The sequence below is a fragment of the Manacus vitellinus genome, unplaced genomic scaffold (genome assembly GCF_001715985.3).
Source record: "Manacus vitellinus isolate BGI_N305 unplaced genomic scaffold, ASM171598v3 scaffold_40_pilon, whole genome shotgun sequence".
NCBI classification, from domain to species: Eukaryota; Metazoa; Chordata; class Aves; order Passeriformes; family Pipridae; genus Manacus; species Manacus vitellinus.
In genome coordinates this window covers 875,038-889,016 of record NW_021940541.1, presented here as the reverse complement: position 1 = coordinate 889,016, position 13,979 = coordinate 875,038, and the positions used below count along the sequence as shown (strand labels likewise).

The 13,979-nt window shown below is 43.2% G+C and overlaps 1 protein-coding gene across 1 annotated transcript in view; it reads right to left on the bottom strand.

Annotated features, from left to right (window-relative positions):
• Positions 1 to 4,960: 4,960 nt before the first annotated feature.
• Positions 4,961 to 13,979, bottom strand: part of TCERG1L (transcription elongation regulator 1 like) — a 60,523-nt gene continuing 51,504 nt past the window's right edge. Inside the window, exons 10-13 of the mRNA XM_018078418.2 lie at positions 13,109 to 13,244; positions 10,070 to 10,159; positions 7,919 to 8,037; positions 4,961 to 5,845 (exon numbers count right to left, since the gene is read on the bottom strand). Coding sequence (XP_017933907.2) covers positions 5,689 to 5,845; positions 7,919 to 8,037; positions 10,070 to 10,159; positions 13,109 to 13,244 — 502 coding nt within the window. The 3' untranslated portion in view covers positions 4,961 to 5,688. The remainder of the gene's footprint in view (positions 5,846 to 7,918; positions 8,038 to 10,069; positions 10,160 to 13,108; positions 13,245 to 13,979) is intronic.

Here is a 13,979-nt window from a genome sequence, read left to right as displayed (position 1 = left end):
GAGATTAGGAATATCATGCCTTGTCTCCCTGAGCGTTTCAGACAGTCCAGTGTAGGAACACTCATCATCCTGTCTGCTGCTTCAAAATAAGTATATTAAAGAAAACACCTTATCCTGTCCAACACTATGAGACTTCAGCTGGGGAACACAAAGGGTTTATCACCACGAAGCTTTATCATGGAAAGACAATCACAAGCTACTTATACAGCCCAAGAAAGAGCTGAAACTCTGCCAGGGGAAATAAACTCCTTTCTTCTCACAGTGCCAGCCCAACAACCAGGATTAAAGGCAGCCAGAAATATGGACAGAGAGCTAGAAACACATATTTTTCCTGCAGAGAAAATTCCTGCCCGAATCCCTGAGGAATGTGAGACCAGCCCTGGGAGGATCCTGCCTCTGAGAATGAGCCAGGTTTATGGTGGCTCTTTGTATCCAGGACAGGGATGGATAAACTGGAGCTGGGATGGAAACCCACCAATCCTCCTCCTGAACTTGTTTCAACTTTCTCTTTGCATTCTGCATAATTTGTGTCATAATTCCCAAGGTATAAAGTAAACAATCTCACAGCTTTTTTTGTTTTGCTTTTCCCCAGGATCTCCCCTGTGGCAAAACTTTTCTCCTGGCAGAGGACAAGTGTGGAATACTTAAAGAGAGCAGCAAAACTGAGAGGAAAATACTGCCTTTTCACTTCCCAACCTTCACTTTGGAGAGCAACAAATACAGAACTCCCCATTCACAGTGCAGAGGACCCCCTTGATGAGCATGGGGGGACACACCCTCCTGCTGTAAAAGACAATCCCTTCTTTTAATGGCAATATTCCACACTGGACTGCCTTAGGCACAGGCTCAGAGAGCTGTGTGAGCAAAAGGTACCTTTGGAAAGAGCCGGGGCCATGCTCCTGGATAAAGCAGATCCCCAGAAAATTCCTTTTTCATTGCGTGGTTTTGGTGTCCCACTGGGAGACCTGGGAAATCCACAAGATCAAGAGGCTTCTGCAGGGGCTCACTTTTCCTTTTCCTTTTGACATTTTCCTACCCACAATTAAATGAATGTGCTGCTGTAAAACACACATGAACCAGCACATCCTGGAGGTCCTGGGATGGGAATTATCCCAAGGGAAAAAAGTTACAGCATCCCTTTTAAGCAACTGCTTTGAGGCTGGAACAGTACATGGAGATTGCCAGGGCTGAGAGTAATATCTGCTTAGAATCACAGAATCACAGATACTTGAGGCTGGAAAAGTCCTCTGAGAATGAGCACAACCATTCCCAGCACTGCCAAGGCCACCACTGACCCATGTCCCCAAGTGCCACATCCACATGACTTTTAAACCCCTCCAGGGATGGGACTCCACCACAAAACACCCAGACTTATTTCCTTTAACCATAGGCAAGTTTTGGCACAGCTCCCTCCATGTCTTTGTCCCTGTTCCCCCACTCTGAGCTCTCCTCACTCTGAAATCACCATCAGGTGCTGCAAGGAAGAGGATTTCCCCTGATTTTGGAACATCACAGCTACTCTGGATATTTTTGAGAACACATGAGCAGCTTTTGTTTAAAAATAAAAATATACAGTGGTAATTCGTAAGATCTGTGTGGAAGATCCAGACAGATCAACCTCAAGTTTACTGGGTTTGAATTATTAAATCAATATTTTATTCTTTGAGGAGGAAAAACATCACATCTGAGGGAAAAATTATTTTTAATACAAACAAAACACGAGCCTTGAAAGTCTCAGCCTCCTGTGCTTAAAATCACAGCCTTCTCAGAAGGAGAAGGTCTTTATTAAAAATGCTCTTTAAAGTTAAATATATTCTTGTTTTTCAGTTTCTGTTCCAAACAGAAGCACTGCTTTCCTGTGATTCCGGGGAAAGGTTTTCTCTTCAAAGTAGAAAAAAGGGGAAATATAACAAAATGACATTTTGTTTCATTGGGTAAAGCCTGATCTAAGAATACCAGACTGGTTTGGTTGGAAGGGACCTTAAAGCTCATCCAGTCCCACGCCCTTCCATGGGCAGGGACACCTTCCACTACCCCAGGTTGCTCCAACCTGGCCCTGGGCACTTCCAGGGATGGGACAGTGACAGCTGCTCTGGGCATTTTGTCTGGTTTTGTTGTTTCAAAACCAAGGATGGCCAAAGCAGAATTGATTCCAACAGGTAAATGTGAAAAAATTAATTTAGAAATGCTTGCACCAGTCCTTACAGCTCAGAAACTCCTATGTGCAGTAGAACTGGAGACTCCAATTCCACTGAAAAGCTGCCTGAAATCTGCATCTCAGGCAAGAACAAGAACTCCCAAGAACAGAATTTTTTTTTTTCTCTACAGATAAATAACAAGGTCAAAAGAAGGGGAGGTGTTCAGAGAGTGTTCAGGGAATTGGCAAAGATTTTTTTGCCCTTTTTTTATCAGTACCTTTTTTTTTACCAGACAGTAACTCAAAAATAATCAACAGAAGACTTTGTGATATTTATATTGAAAATCATTCTAATTTAAATATTGGCAAATTATGCAGTTCTGTTAAAAGGAAGAGAGAAAAGAGGATGGTTAGTGGTCTGCAGGGAAGATGAGAGGACAGGACCAGGTCTCTGACTGTAGTTTATAAAAACCAACAAAAAATATCCTTAATTTTTCTGCCCAAAGCTAAACCTGGTGAGCACCCAAGTATAGAAATACAGTGGATCAGGAATGAGTTGTGAGCTCCCCCCTCATGTCCAGTACAGGATGCCTGAGGAAAATAAAGTCCAATTTACAGCAAGTTTGACAAACCCTAAAGCATTTCTAGGGCTACACCAAGTGGCCAGTTTACCATTTTAGAGGAACGTCTCACAAACTCTTCAAAAGCAAATTACTCCAAGTCATCTCCAGATGCCCCTCTGTTGAAAGGGGCGAAACTCAGTTCCCTGTCCAAGAGAAACCATTGTTTCTGCATTTCCAGTTGCTGTCCTGTTTTCCTTCCCAAAGGCTTTAAAAACAACAACCTCAAGACAAGGAGAAAGGAAGAAAACCATGACAATCTCTCAGGATACAACACGAGCAAACCTGCCAGGGGTGAATTCATCAGGAAAAGCAAGTGGAGAGACACCAATTCTGGGTGTCTCCACCAGGCCTGGAGAAATACAATATATGGAGATTTCATTGGTGCTTGGAGGGATAAATCGAGTTGAATTGCTCACAGAAGCAAACCCAAAGCATCTCGTTGTGAATCCAGAAAAGTCAATTCTGAGTCTCCTGGGAACGTTGCCATCATTTGTTTTCATTGCTCTGACTTCTCTTCATTTAGGCTCAAGATTAGCTCTCCCAACAATGATCACAGCAATACAAAAACCTGCTCCCAGGGGAATGGGATGAAAGGAATATTTACCAAAGTAAACACAGGCGAAGAAATCAAAATATGGAGAAGTTTAAAAAAAGCAGAGTCACAAAGTATTTAGGAGAGAGAAACAAAATGGCTTTAACTGTTGCTGAACTACTAAACATTCACCCAAAAATCTGTAGGCTTGTTAGGAGGCCAAAAAGCAGAGAAAAAACCCCATCCAAAACTCATCCAAACCTCCCAATGACCATCCTTTGTGTATCTTCATATTTCCCACACTGTTCAGAATTTATTTACTGAGTATTTTGCACTTTTCCTAAAGAAAAAAACTCAACATTTTCACCTTTGATTTTTCCTCCTATGTATCTTGTTTTCAGCCAAACACAATCCTGCTAAGGATGCAAACACACAAATTGCTCTTCAAACAGAGTTATTCAAACAAAGTGATTATTAGGATTTTATTGGCATGTGAAGCCAAAACACAACAAGCTCCAGCCTCTGGCAGCCCCTTCCACCTTAATTTAGTTCGAATTACAACATCCTTAATTTCTAGTGTCTTGTTCATAGGGAAGCCAAAAGCAGAGCTCCCCTCTGGAAATGCACCCTATGCTCAGCTCCAGTTCATTCTCCTTCCCAAGGATCCAACCAACTATAGGCAAATCTGCTCCATGTGTCCTGGGGGGGTTTCAGGGCCGTTGGTTGAACTGGAGACCATCAGAACCACTAAAAACTCCAAACTTTTCCAACTCCAAAATTGAAAAAGAGCAGATATCCAACCCCCCCCCCAGGCACTTACCTGGGCAGAAGAACATGCAGAAGATCCATCACAGATGGGAAATCATGGAGCAAGCGAAGGAAAACACAGAACAATTGGAGACTCCAAAGGGAAGCGTGGAAATCAGGACCTGGACAAACATTTCTTCTCAATATCCTGCCTAACCCTGCCCCCTGGCAGTGGGAAGCCATTCCCCCTTGTCCTGGCACTCTTTGAATTATTCAGAGTTCAATTTTCCAAGGCATTAGAAAATACCTCATATCTCCTTAATTATAAGAATATGTAGCACACACATAAAGAATAATTCCTTTTTAGTTGGAGAAAATATCCTCCTCACTTCAAGCAAGCAAAAATCTATGGATTGGGTCAAATGAGAAGAAAGTGATGATCACAGAGAGAGTGTCTTTGAAGCAGCACAAAGGCAGAGATACCCTGATGTCCAGCAGGGCTGTGCTGGTTTAATCCAGCCATGAATCCTATCTGTGTAGCCAGAGTGACTCTTTTGCTCCCAATGTCCTCAGAACTCTGATGGATCCCAATGGAATTTGCACATGAATCATGAGTGAGGCTCCTCCCACTCCTCTGGTTTTCCATCACTCCAGTGAAAACCACAACATCTTACCCATTATTTCATAGAAAAACAGAATATCCTGAGTTGGAAGGGACCCAAAAGGATCATCCAGTACAGTTTCTGGCCCCGCACAGCCCCAACAATCCCACCAAACACTCCTTGAGCTCTGGCAAAGAAACTATTCAAACAGTCCTGAAACTTAAACCCCTCTAAAAATTGGCTTAACATACTTATTAATTAAAAAAGTTAAATATTTATTTATACAAATATGATGAGAAAAATCTCATGCAGACTTTTCACAGACAGTAACAGAACCCAGACTGGGATGGCTTTACAAAACTTGGGTTTGGGGACGTTGAGGGAGAAGTGTCTCTCTCACCCGCCTGGAGCACCGGTCACGGGGGGTGGGAAGTTCTGAGAGAGTTTTCCTATGGGACATATGCCAAGATTTTCACACTCTTCACCAATATTAACAATTAATATCTGATTACTACTACTCAGAGGACTGGACAGAGACATATGAGCAGCGGGGAATGGATTCCTGTGACCACCAGACCCCCACACACTGGAATGCAGAAAGTTGCCAAAAGGTCGCTTGAGATAATTCCCCTAAATGATGAAAATACCTTGGGATGGTTATGGATGGCATCTGCTTCTGCTTAATTATAAACCTGCACTGGATTCATAATTTGTGTATATTACAAGTAATTTGCATAATTAAAACAATTAAGGGATTGACATATCATGGCAATTAGAAATGCATCAAACTCTGGATGTTGTACAAAAGAGAGCTTCAATATGAAACATTAATTCTTTGAGAACAAAATATCCTTTAGATTCCTGCAGAACAGCCTTCACAAATCCCAGAGATAGTCAAGAAACTCCGTTTAGAGCAAGTTTTTCCCTGGGAAACCCACTCGCTGTCGTGCTGTTGAACATTGAACCCTGAACTCCTTCTCCTTCAAGTTCCTCCCCGCAGTCACAGCCTCGGCTCACTCGTGTCTTTATTGCCAGTTTCAGGAGTTCTTATCTCATTTTCCGTAGCCTTATCCTGTTTTCTTTGTCCCTCTTTTTAAGAATAAGTATGAACTGATTGAAAAAATGCTCCTGGTCCTTCTTCTTCTGGACGAGGCGGAACCGCTGGTCTCGGCCGTGTTTCTCTGCAAATTCCTTAAATGTTGTCCTGCAGGAAACAGAGACATTTTAGAGCTGGGACTTGGCCACGCCACTCTCAGGCTCTTTGACCTGGATCTCAGTTGTTCACACAGCCACCAAAAATGAGGGGTGTTCTGGGAATATCTGACAGGAATATAATGGTGAGGGAAAGCAGGACAATGCCAGAACCACTGAACCTCTGGACACACAGACCTCCCTGCAATGGCTAAGGTCCACTTTTTATGGAAAAATGGGGTGATAGTTGGCACTATGGACATTGCTGAATCACTACCATGTCATTCACAAACCAGTGACAGGGGATTTTTTATCTTATACTGGATATTTTACATTACACTCTCCTAGCAGCATTTTCTCCCTTAATTTCCTTTCAGGCTGCACTCCCAACGTGATGTTTTCTTTTTATAGGAAAGATTTGTGTTTTATTTATCTCATTGTGTACCTAAACCAAGCCAGAGACTATTGCAGGGAAACGAGCGTCCTTCCTGCTGTGTCAAAACCATTCACAGGCTAAATGTTCCCTGTCCTGTAGGCCAGGACAGTTTTTCCCTTGCAGGCTGGAAATATCATTGCTGGAACCAGCTTTTAAGTGCTACATTACCCTCAGAATATTCCCAGTTTTGTTGCAAAATCCTTCTTATAATAATAATAATTATTATTTCTATCTCCATGCAGCCCCACGTGCTGTTTGTATCTACATGTCTTGGCAGGTTGTACTGTATAATTAAATACTCGCATATTTTAGTAGAGAAAACATTAATTTATTGCTTCCAACTATAAATTTATAATATATAAACACTCATTTTCATATAATTTACAAATAAGAAAGTACTGCCCTAAGCACTGCATTTGCTATACATTTGCTAGGTTTGGATCCATCACTTGAAAAACAATGTAAAAAAACAAATTACACATTGGGCACTTTATTTTAAATTACTCATAGAATTAAACAATGGTTTGGGTTGGGAGAGACCTTAGAGATCATCTTGTTCCAACCCCTTGCCATGGGTAGGGACACTTTGCACTAATTTAATGACATAGCATTAACAGCAAATTTGTTAAATTATATTTCTCTTCTATCAAAAACCAAACCTAAACACAATTTATGACTAGTTCCACCTGTATGTGTAATATAAATGAGATTTAACATTCAGGGACTGATTTTACGTGATTAATATGTATGTGTGTGTTCTACAATCAAAGCATATACATAAATATAAAATACGTATGTTATGCAAAATATTACACATTCTGAATGAGAGGGAGAGAGAAGGAACGTTCCCTCTCCCAGCAATTTAAGGAAATATAATAAAATATTAGGGAAGAAACATCAGCATTGGAAGAGCTTGTTATGAAGAGTTAAGCTCAGTGTTCCAGCACTCCGGGCTGATAAGCTCAGCCTAAATGAGAAATCTTATCTCTCCAAGCCTTCTGTCAGAGACTGAAATGGTTAATGATTTATGCATTCCAGGAGTTTGCAGGCTTTGACTTTTGCCCTAAAAAGGCAAGGAGATACCTCACATGGGTAGTTGGGCCCATCCCTCCAGTGCTAAGCCCTAAAAAGGCAAGAAGATGCCTCAGGTGGGCAATTGGGCCCATCCCTCCCTCCAGTGCTAAGCCCTAAAAAGGCAAACAACTCCTCATCCCAGGGAGGTGCAAAAGCATGCTGAGGGTATATAAACTGACTGGTGACTTTGGGAATTTGGGTTCTCCTTCTCCCCCACTGCCTGCGAATCAAGACCATCGCTCTCTAGCATCGCTGGATCCGGTGGGCAGTGGCTATGTCCATTGCTTTGCACTCTCAGCTTCTCTTTTCCCTTACTCTCATCCTGTTTTTCCTCTCCCCTAAACAGCTTCTCCCCCCCAAAAAGTTATCTCTATGTTGCATTGTTTTATGACAACACCCAAAACGCTAGCATACTTGTTGATACAGAATTGTTAAAATAAACTTTGTTTTCAGCCACCGATTATTTAGTGTCGTTTCACTTTAATCCACCCCAAGGGAATTATTGATAAAAACCTGAGTTACCCCCCTCCCCTTTTTCTGGGGTGGGTCATAACACCTTCCTAAGGCAATGCCCACCTTGGTGACAACTTGGACTCTTCAAGAAGCTTTTTGAATTCTTCTTTGGCCAGCAACAGTTTGTTTTTCTTCTCTTTGTACTCCTCTCTGATCCGGGTCTTGACAAACTGCTCAAAGATCTTGCCAAGAAAGGGAAGAAGACACAGAGTTATTAACGAAGCCTTTGTGGTGTTGGGGCCTGGCCCAAGAGCTGCCAAGTCCAGGGACTGCAGTTCTTATCTGCCTGAGGTTCCTGCAGCACTGACTGTGCATTCCCACAAAGGAAGGAGCTGGGAAAAGGCACAATTTGGAGAGATAACATCTCCATCCAATGCAACATAAATCAAAATCTCCCCACTCCAGTGCCTTGCTTGCATTTTCATGCCTCCAGCATTAGTTTTGTCTGCTGTCCAACTGCCTGCAGGCCTTCAGTTTGAATCTTGCATCATTCCCAGCTGGATGGAATTCCTGAAAATGTCTATAATACCAAACAGCAATTCTGTACGTTATCCCAAAAAAACCCTAAAGATCTTTCAAACACCAAGAGTTTACACATGATCCTCGTGCACCCAAAAGCTTAAATGTCTTTGGAATGACCTTCCTCTAATAGTATTTGGCAGCAAAGCAGGTGGCAGGACACACAACATCAGGACTTTTGGTGTCTTGAAAGGGACTTAAGGAGCTCACTATGTTACAAAATTCTGCCAACTACTTTAATCCCATTTTTAATCCCCAACCCCTGGCTGGTTTCATGCTCTAAACACTGTAACACACTAAGCTGTTCAACCAAAGGAGCTGCTCCTCAGAATTCCCTGAGTTTTCCATAGTCAACATCCTTCTCACCACAAATGACACACATTAAACATGAAATCCATGATACCACCACAAGCTCCCTCCCCAGCTCGAGGATGCTCAGGTGCAAATCTACACCCCAGGAAAGCTGAAGTAACCAAATTACAGGTGGGATTTAGGAGGAATGTGGAAAAGGGAAGGTGTAGCACTGGAAAAGTAAATATTAAAAGATGGCCATGAAAGAATTACTAAAAAGAACCTCAAGGAAATCTAAATGCAATTGAGTAAAGATGGAAAAAATAGAACTAACAGGTAACACTGGTTTTGTTTTCCTTTCCTTCCTTCATCCCTTTACCTCCTCTCTCCCTTATTCTCTCCTTCCCTCCCTCCTCCCTTTCATTTTGAGCCACTTTTCCCCTCTCACTGAATTTCCATCATTCCCAAAGCCTGCAACAGTTGCTCTTGAGGTCACAGTCATCAAGTCAGTAAATGAAGATGGATGTGCCCAGTCCCTCAGTAAATATCTACAGGAAGCTCTCTGGAGAACCAGGGGACAATATGGAATAGGAATAAGTCCATTTTTCCATCGTGTTCATTTAAAAAATGGACAGTTCCATATTCAAAATTCTTCCTTTTCCAGGATGATAAAAGACTTCTAAGGAAGAGCAGTAACTACAGGACAGAAGTCCCCACCTTCTCTGCAACATCCTTGCATCTCTCCTAAATTTTTTAGACTAACCTGCAGACTTTTGGATCCCTTGTGATAAATAACACCCAAATTATCAAGTAAGCTAAACATCCACGTCCCTTTGCATCACCAGGAAAACCCAACCCTTCTAACAGGCACCAGCACAACACAGGGCTGTGCCCAGTTATTTGCAAATCCAGCAGTAAATCCTGCCAAACTCCTAGAAAATGTACAAAAAAATAAAAATGAAGCAGTCTCTCTTCAATATTTAAATAATTCAGGGTAGGAACGTTGCCTTATGGCCATTTCCTTCTTTCCAGCCCAGTTTCCCAGGCTCAGGAGTTGTTCCTACAACCCAAGAGACCAGAGCTTGCCTTGTGTTCAAACCTCCCTGTACCACTTCCTTCTCCAAGGAGACAACACTTTAAAACATGGAATATCCTAAGTTGGAAGGGACCCACAAGGATCATCCAAGTCCAGCTCTAGGCCCTGCGTAGGACACCTCAACAATCCCAATCTATGCCTGGGATGAGGAGCATCATATCCCAGTGAGCTGAGCCTAAACCAGGAGTTTCCACAAAGAAATATTAATTTTATGCAATTTTTACCCTCCCAAGGTAATTCCTCTGGTATCCCGGTTAATTTGGGCGATGTTTGAGGCCAATCAGGAGCCAGGCCAGGGAAACACTCACCTGCTTCCGCTCCTCTGAGTTCAGCAGGAGGTACCGGGGGTCAAACACTATTTTGTGTAATTCCTTCTCCCATGTAGAAAATGCTGAAACCTGCAAAGCACACCAAGAGTTGCACTAAGGAATCTTAATAGGATGTGGAAGAAGCAAATGTTCCAAGGTAAAGCCAAAGAGGAGCTAATGAGCCCTCGGGAGGACATGTCAGAGTGGCTGGAAGGGGAATTTTAATGATTTTGGCAGTGCTCTGGTCACCCCCACACCATTGACTTTCTGTAGGATATCTCAGTGAGGAGCTGGGAGATGTTCCTTCCACATTTTTGGTGGAAAAAATCTGTAGCAGAAAGGAAAATTCCATTTTATGATCCTGTTTGAGCAACAGAAAAATCAATTCCATCAAAGGAATTAGCTTTAATTCCAAAGCTGAAATTATGACCCAACTGAGGCACAGACTGAGGAACCACCAGTGAACATCTTCAAAGCACCACATCCCTGCAGCTACAGGAGATGAGGAGATCACATCCCACAGAGGTTCTTCCATCTTCACAAAGTCGTGGAATCATGGAATGGTTTGGGTTGGAAGGGACCTTAAAGCTCAGCCAGTTCCACCTACTGCCATGGGCAGGGACACCTTCCACTATTTCAGGACCTCGGGAATTATTTGCTACAGAACATCACTGGGAATTACTTGCTACAGAACAATCTGGAGGAACATAAAATATTCTAATCACTCCATCTAATTACAAAACAGAGTAAACTCTTTTAACAAAATTAGGTATGTGAAGTATAATTAAATAAAGTAATTAACACTCGAACAGGAAAGGTTTGATGAAGCAAAATGGGTTTAAACGGACTTATTTTCCTCTTAAGAGTGGTCAGAGATTGGAATATTCAAAGTTCAAGCTCCTTTTGGGGATTCAAGGCCATCTCCTCCCAACATCTCCTTTCCTGATGTCCCCTCCCTGTACCTACCATGCCCTGAGGTTTGGGGGTTCCCCCTTCAAAAGGCTCAGCAGCAGAAATCCCCTTTTCAGGGTGTCTTTTATACTCTCTTGGACATTGGCTTTGTTACCAGCACAAAATCCACTTCAAACTCAAAGCCAGTTAAGCTCAGACTTTGAGATGGGAAGGTGGAGTTTAGGAAAGCCCAACACCCCCTTTCTCTCCAGTATTAGGAAGGTAAAATCTTGAGGAAAAAGTACCACGTGGAATCCTTTGAAAAGCCTTGTTTTGCTGCCAGAATCCCAGCAAGGAGAAGACTTTCCTAGGAATGCTGTAGAACACGGATATTTTGAGGCTGCGGCTGGGAAGGAGCCAGAAAGCAGCTTAAATTTTCTCAGGATTTTGTGTAAACTTTTAAACTTCAAAGAGTGTATCAGGGATTACACTTTTTACACAGAAAAACTTGCCCCAGACTTCAGAATAAATAGCGCCTTTGTCTTGGAGCAGCACCAAAAATTCCATCTATTTTTGAAATGTTACAATAAATATTCTTCTGTTGACATAATTTACGTAGGAAGATGCAGAACTACCCTGGCAAACTCCATCTGGTTCAGCTCTTTGTAATGCCATCAAGTAATTCCTTGAGAAACAACAACATGAGGAGAAAATGGCAGGAGATGGTCATTAAATAATCAGATTAAAGCAGCACTAATGCCCTCCCTGTGTCTCAAGTGATGCCAAGCAGCTGGTGCTGACCCAGGGCTCATCTGGACATTTAAAAATCGCTCAGGGCAAAAGCCAAATCCCCCCTTATCTCCACATTTTTAAATCATAGCAAAGCAAAACAGTAAAATTCCCAAATTTCTTAGTTTTATGAGCAAATCTGACTCTTACACAGAAACACTTGAGGATCCTATTCCTTAGAACATCCCTAATACTTCCAAATATTGACTTATTAACCCCCAACTTAAACTGTGCCAACAGAAGTCTCAACCAGGGTTCATTTATGGCCCTTCTGTATTTTTATGCATAAATAACAAAATGCATTAATAAAGCAGGGCTGGCGTGGAGATAATTTACTGCTGAGCTGCTGAAGTTCTAATTATGCACCTTTAAAGCTGCTGATTACCAGGGATAAATTTTATAGGCTTTACTGCCTAACAACAGACACCTTGGGTTTTATTTTGTTACAGAAATGACATTATCTTTATAGAACACATACTGAGTTATCTTTAGAGAACACAGATTGCAGAGAGTTAGAGGGAGGGAGAAAAACTGCACACGCTGCTCATTATAAACCCTCCTTGTCCCTGTTCATCCCTGAGCATCCCGTGTTCCCGCAGCTCAGCCTCAGCTGGAACATCTCCAGAACATCCTTTTCTAGGGATCTGGATAAGCATTGATGGTTTCCCACTGCCAGAGAGTGGGTTAGATGGGATATTGGGAAGGAATTCTGGGCTGGGATGGTGGTGAGGCCCTGGCACAGGTTGCCCACAGAAGCTGTGGCTGCCCCATCCCTGGAAGTGTCCAAGGCCAGGTTGGACAGGGCTTGGAGCAACCTGGGCTAGTGGAAGGTGTCCCTGCTCATGGTAGGGTGGGACAGGATGACCTGTATGTTCTCTTCCCACCCAAACCAGTCTGTAACTCCATGATTCTATCATTTTGGATGGCCAGTAAGTGAACTTGGCTTCAGTCTGCTGGAATCACTGGAATTTGTGGTGATGAACACTAAAAAAAGCAAAGCCCTTTCCAGGACAAGCCTTGCAGGTGATGTACAAGACACATCATTTGCCCTTTGGGATGGTGCATGGCCACAGTCCCCATGATCTGCTGAGCCACTGCTCTGTGCTGGAAGAGCTGCTGCCCCTGGTTATCCGTGGGTCTGTCTCCAGGAATTTCTTTGGGAAGGGCTTCAGTTCTGCATGGCAGTGTTTGGCAGCGGGAGAAAAGGCACAGAAAGTGTCCCAAACCAACATGGTCATGGACTCCCTCTCACCAATTCTCCACTTGGCTGCTGAGTCATAGTCATGAATTGACTCCTGCATCACCCTGGCTGATGCCCTGGTTGAGAGATGGGATGTCAGGAATGGAGCAGTTCCTTACCCCCCTCTCCAGCAGCATGTCTCGGAAGTGGGTGATTCGCTCCTCCAGGGGAGGGGTGATCTGGGGGGCAGATGTCTCCTCATTCCTCTCCTCCACTCCAGCCCTCTCCAGGCCAGCAGCTTGGGAATCTTCTGTTCTTTAACAAGGTAAGATAGAAAAGAGTTCAGCAATTGTGAGCCTGGGAGGGGATTTTAATCCTCCCCAGAACATCCTTGAGGATCTGGGAGCCGCCGGGAGCGGACGCTGATGGATGAGAAGTTCCCCCAGCCTGCAGCTCGTTATTAAACCCTGGGCTTTGGGGGACCTGTGAGGGACCTCTGGCAGCTCCTTATGAGGAAGGATGGTCCATCAGGGACATCAGAGGGACTCAGCAGCCAAACAATACACGATAATTCCAGCTACAGCAAAGTGACAGCTTTAAATAAACCTTGCCAAGGAGTACAGACTTTGAAGGACCAAAAAGACTCATCTTGGTTTATTCTTTTTTCCCCTCTATTTTTGTGGCCTGGAACTTGACAGGTAATGCTCATCTTTTATTTTATGTTCCTGTGCACCCCAGGAGCTCATTCCTAAGGGAAGTAATCCAGGAACACCCCAAGTTCACAAACCCTGCCAGAGGGTCTGTGTTTATTCTGGCAGCCTTTTCCAAGATTGCATCTGATTGGAATAAATAGGTGTTCCTGAGAAATCACATCCCACACATTGTCTGAGTGCCTTTGCCCACAATATTCCTGGATAAAGCAGGTGGGCATCACCACGGGGCTCTCTGTCGGGAGGGACAGTTCATCATGGAATCACAGAATCGTTACAGTTGGAAAAGACCTCCAGGATCTTCAGGTTTCAACTGTAAAGTCACAGCACCCTGAGAGTG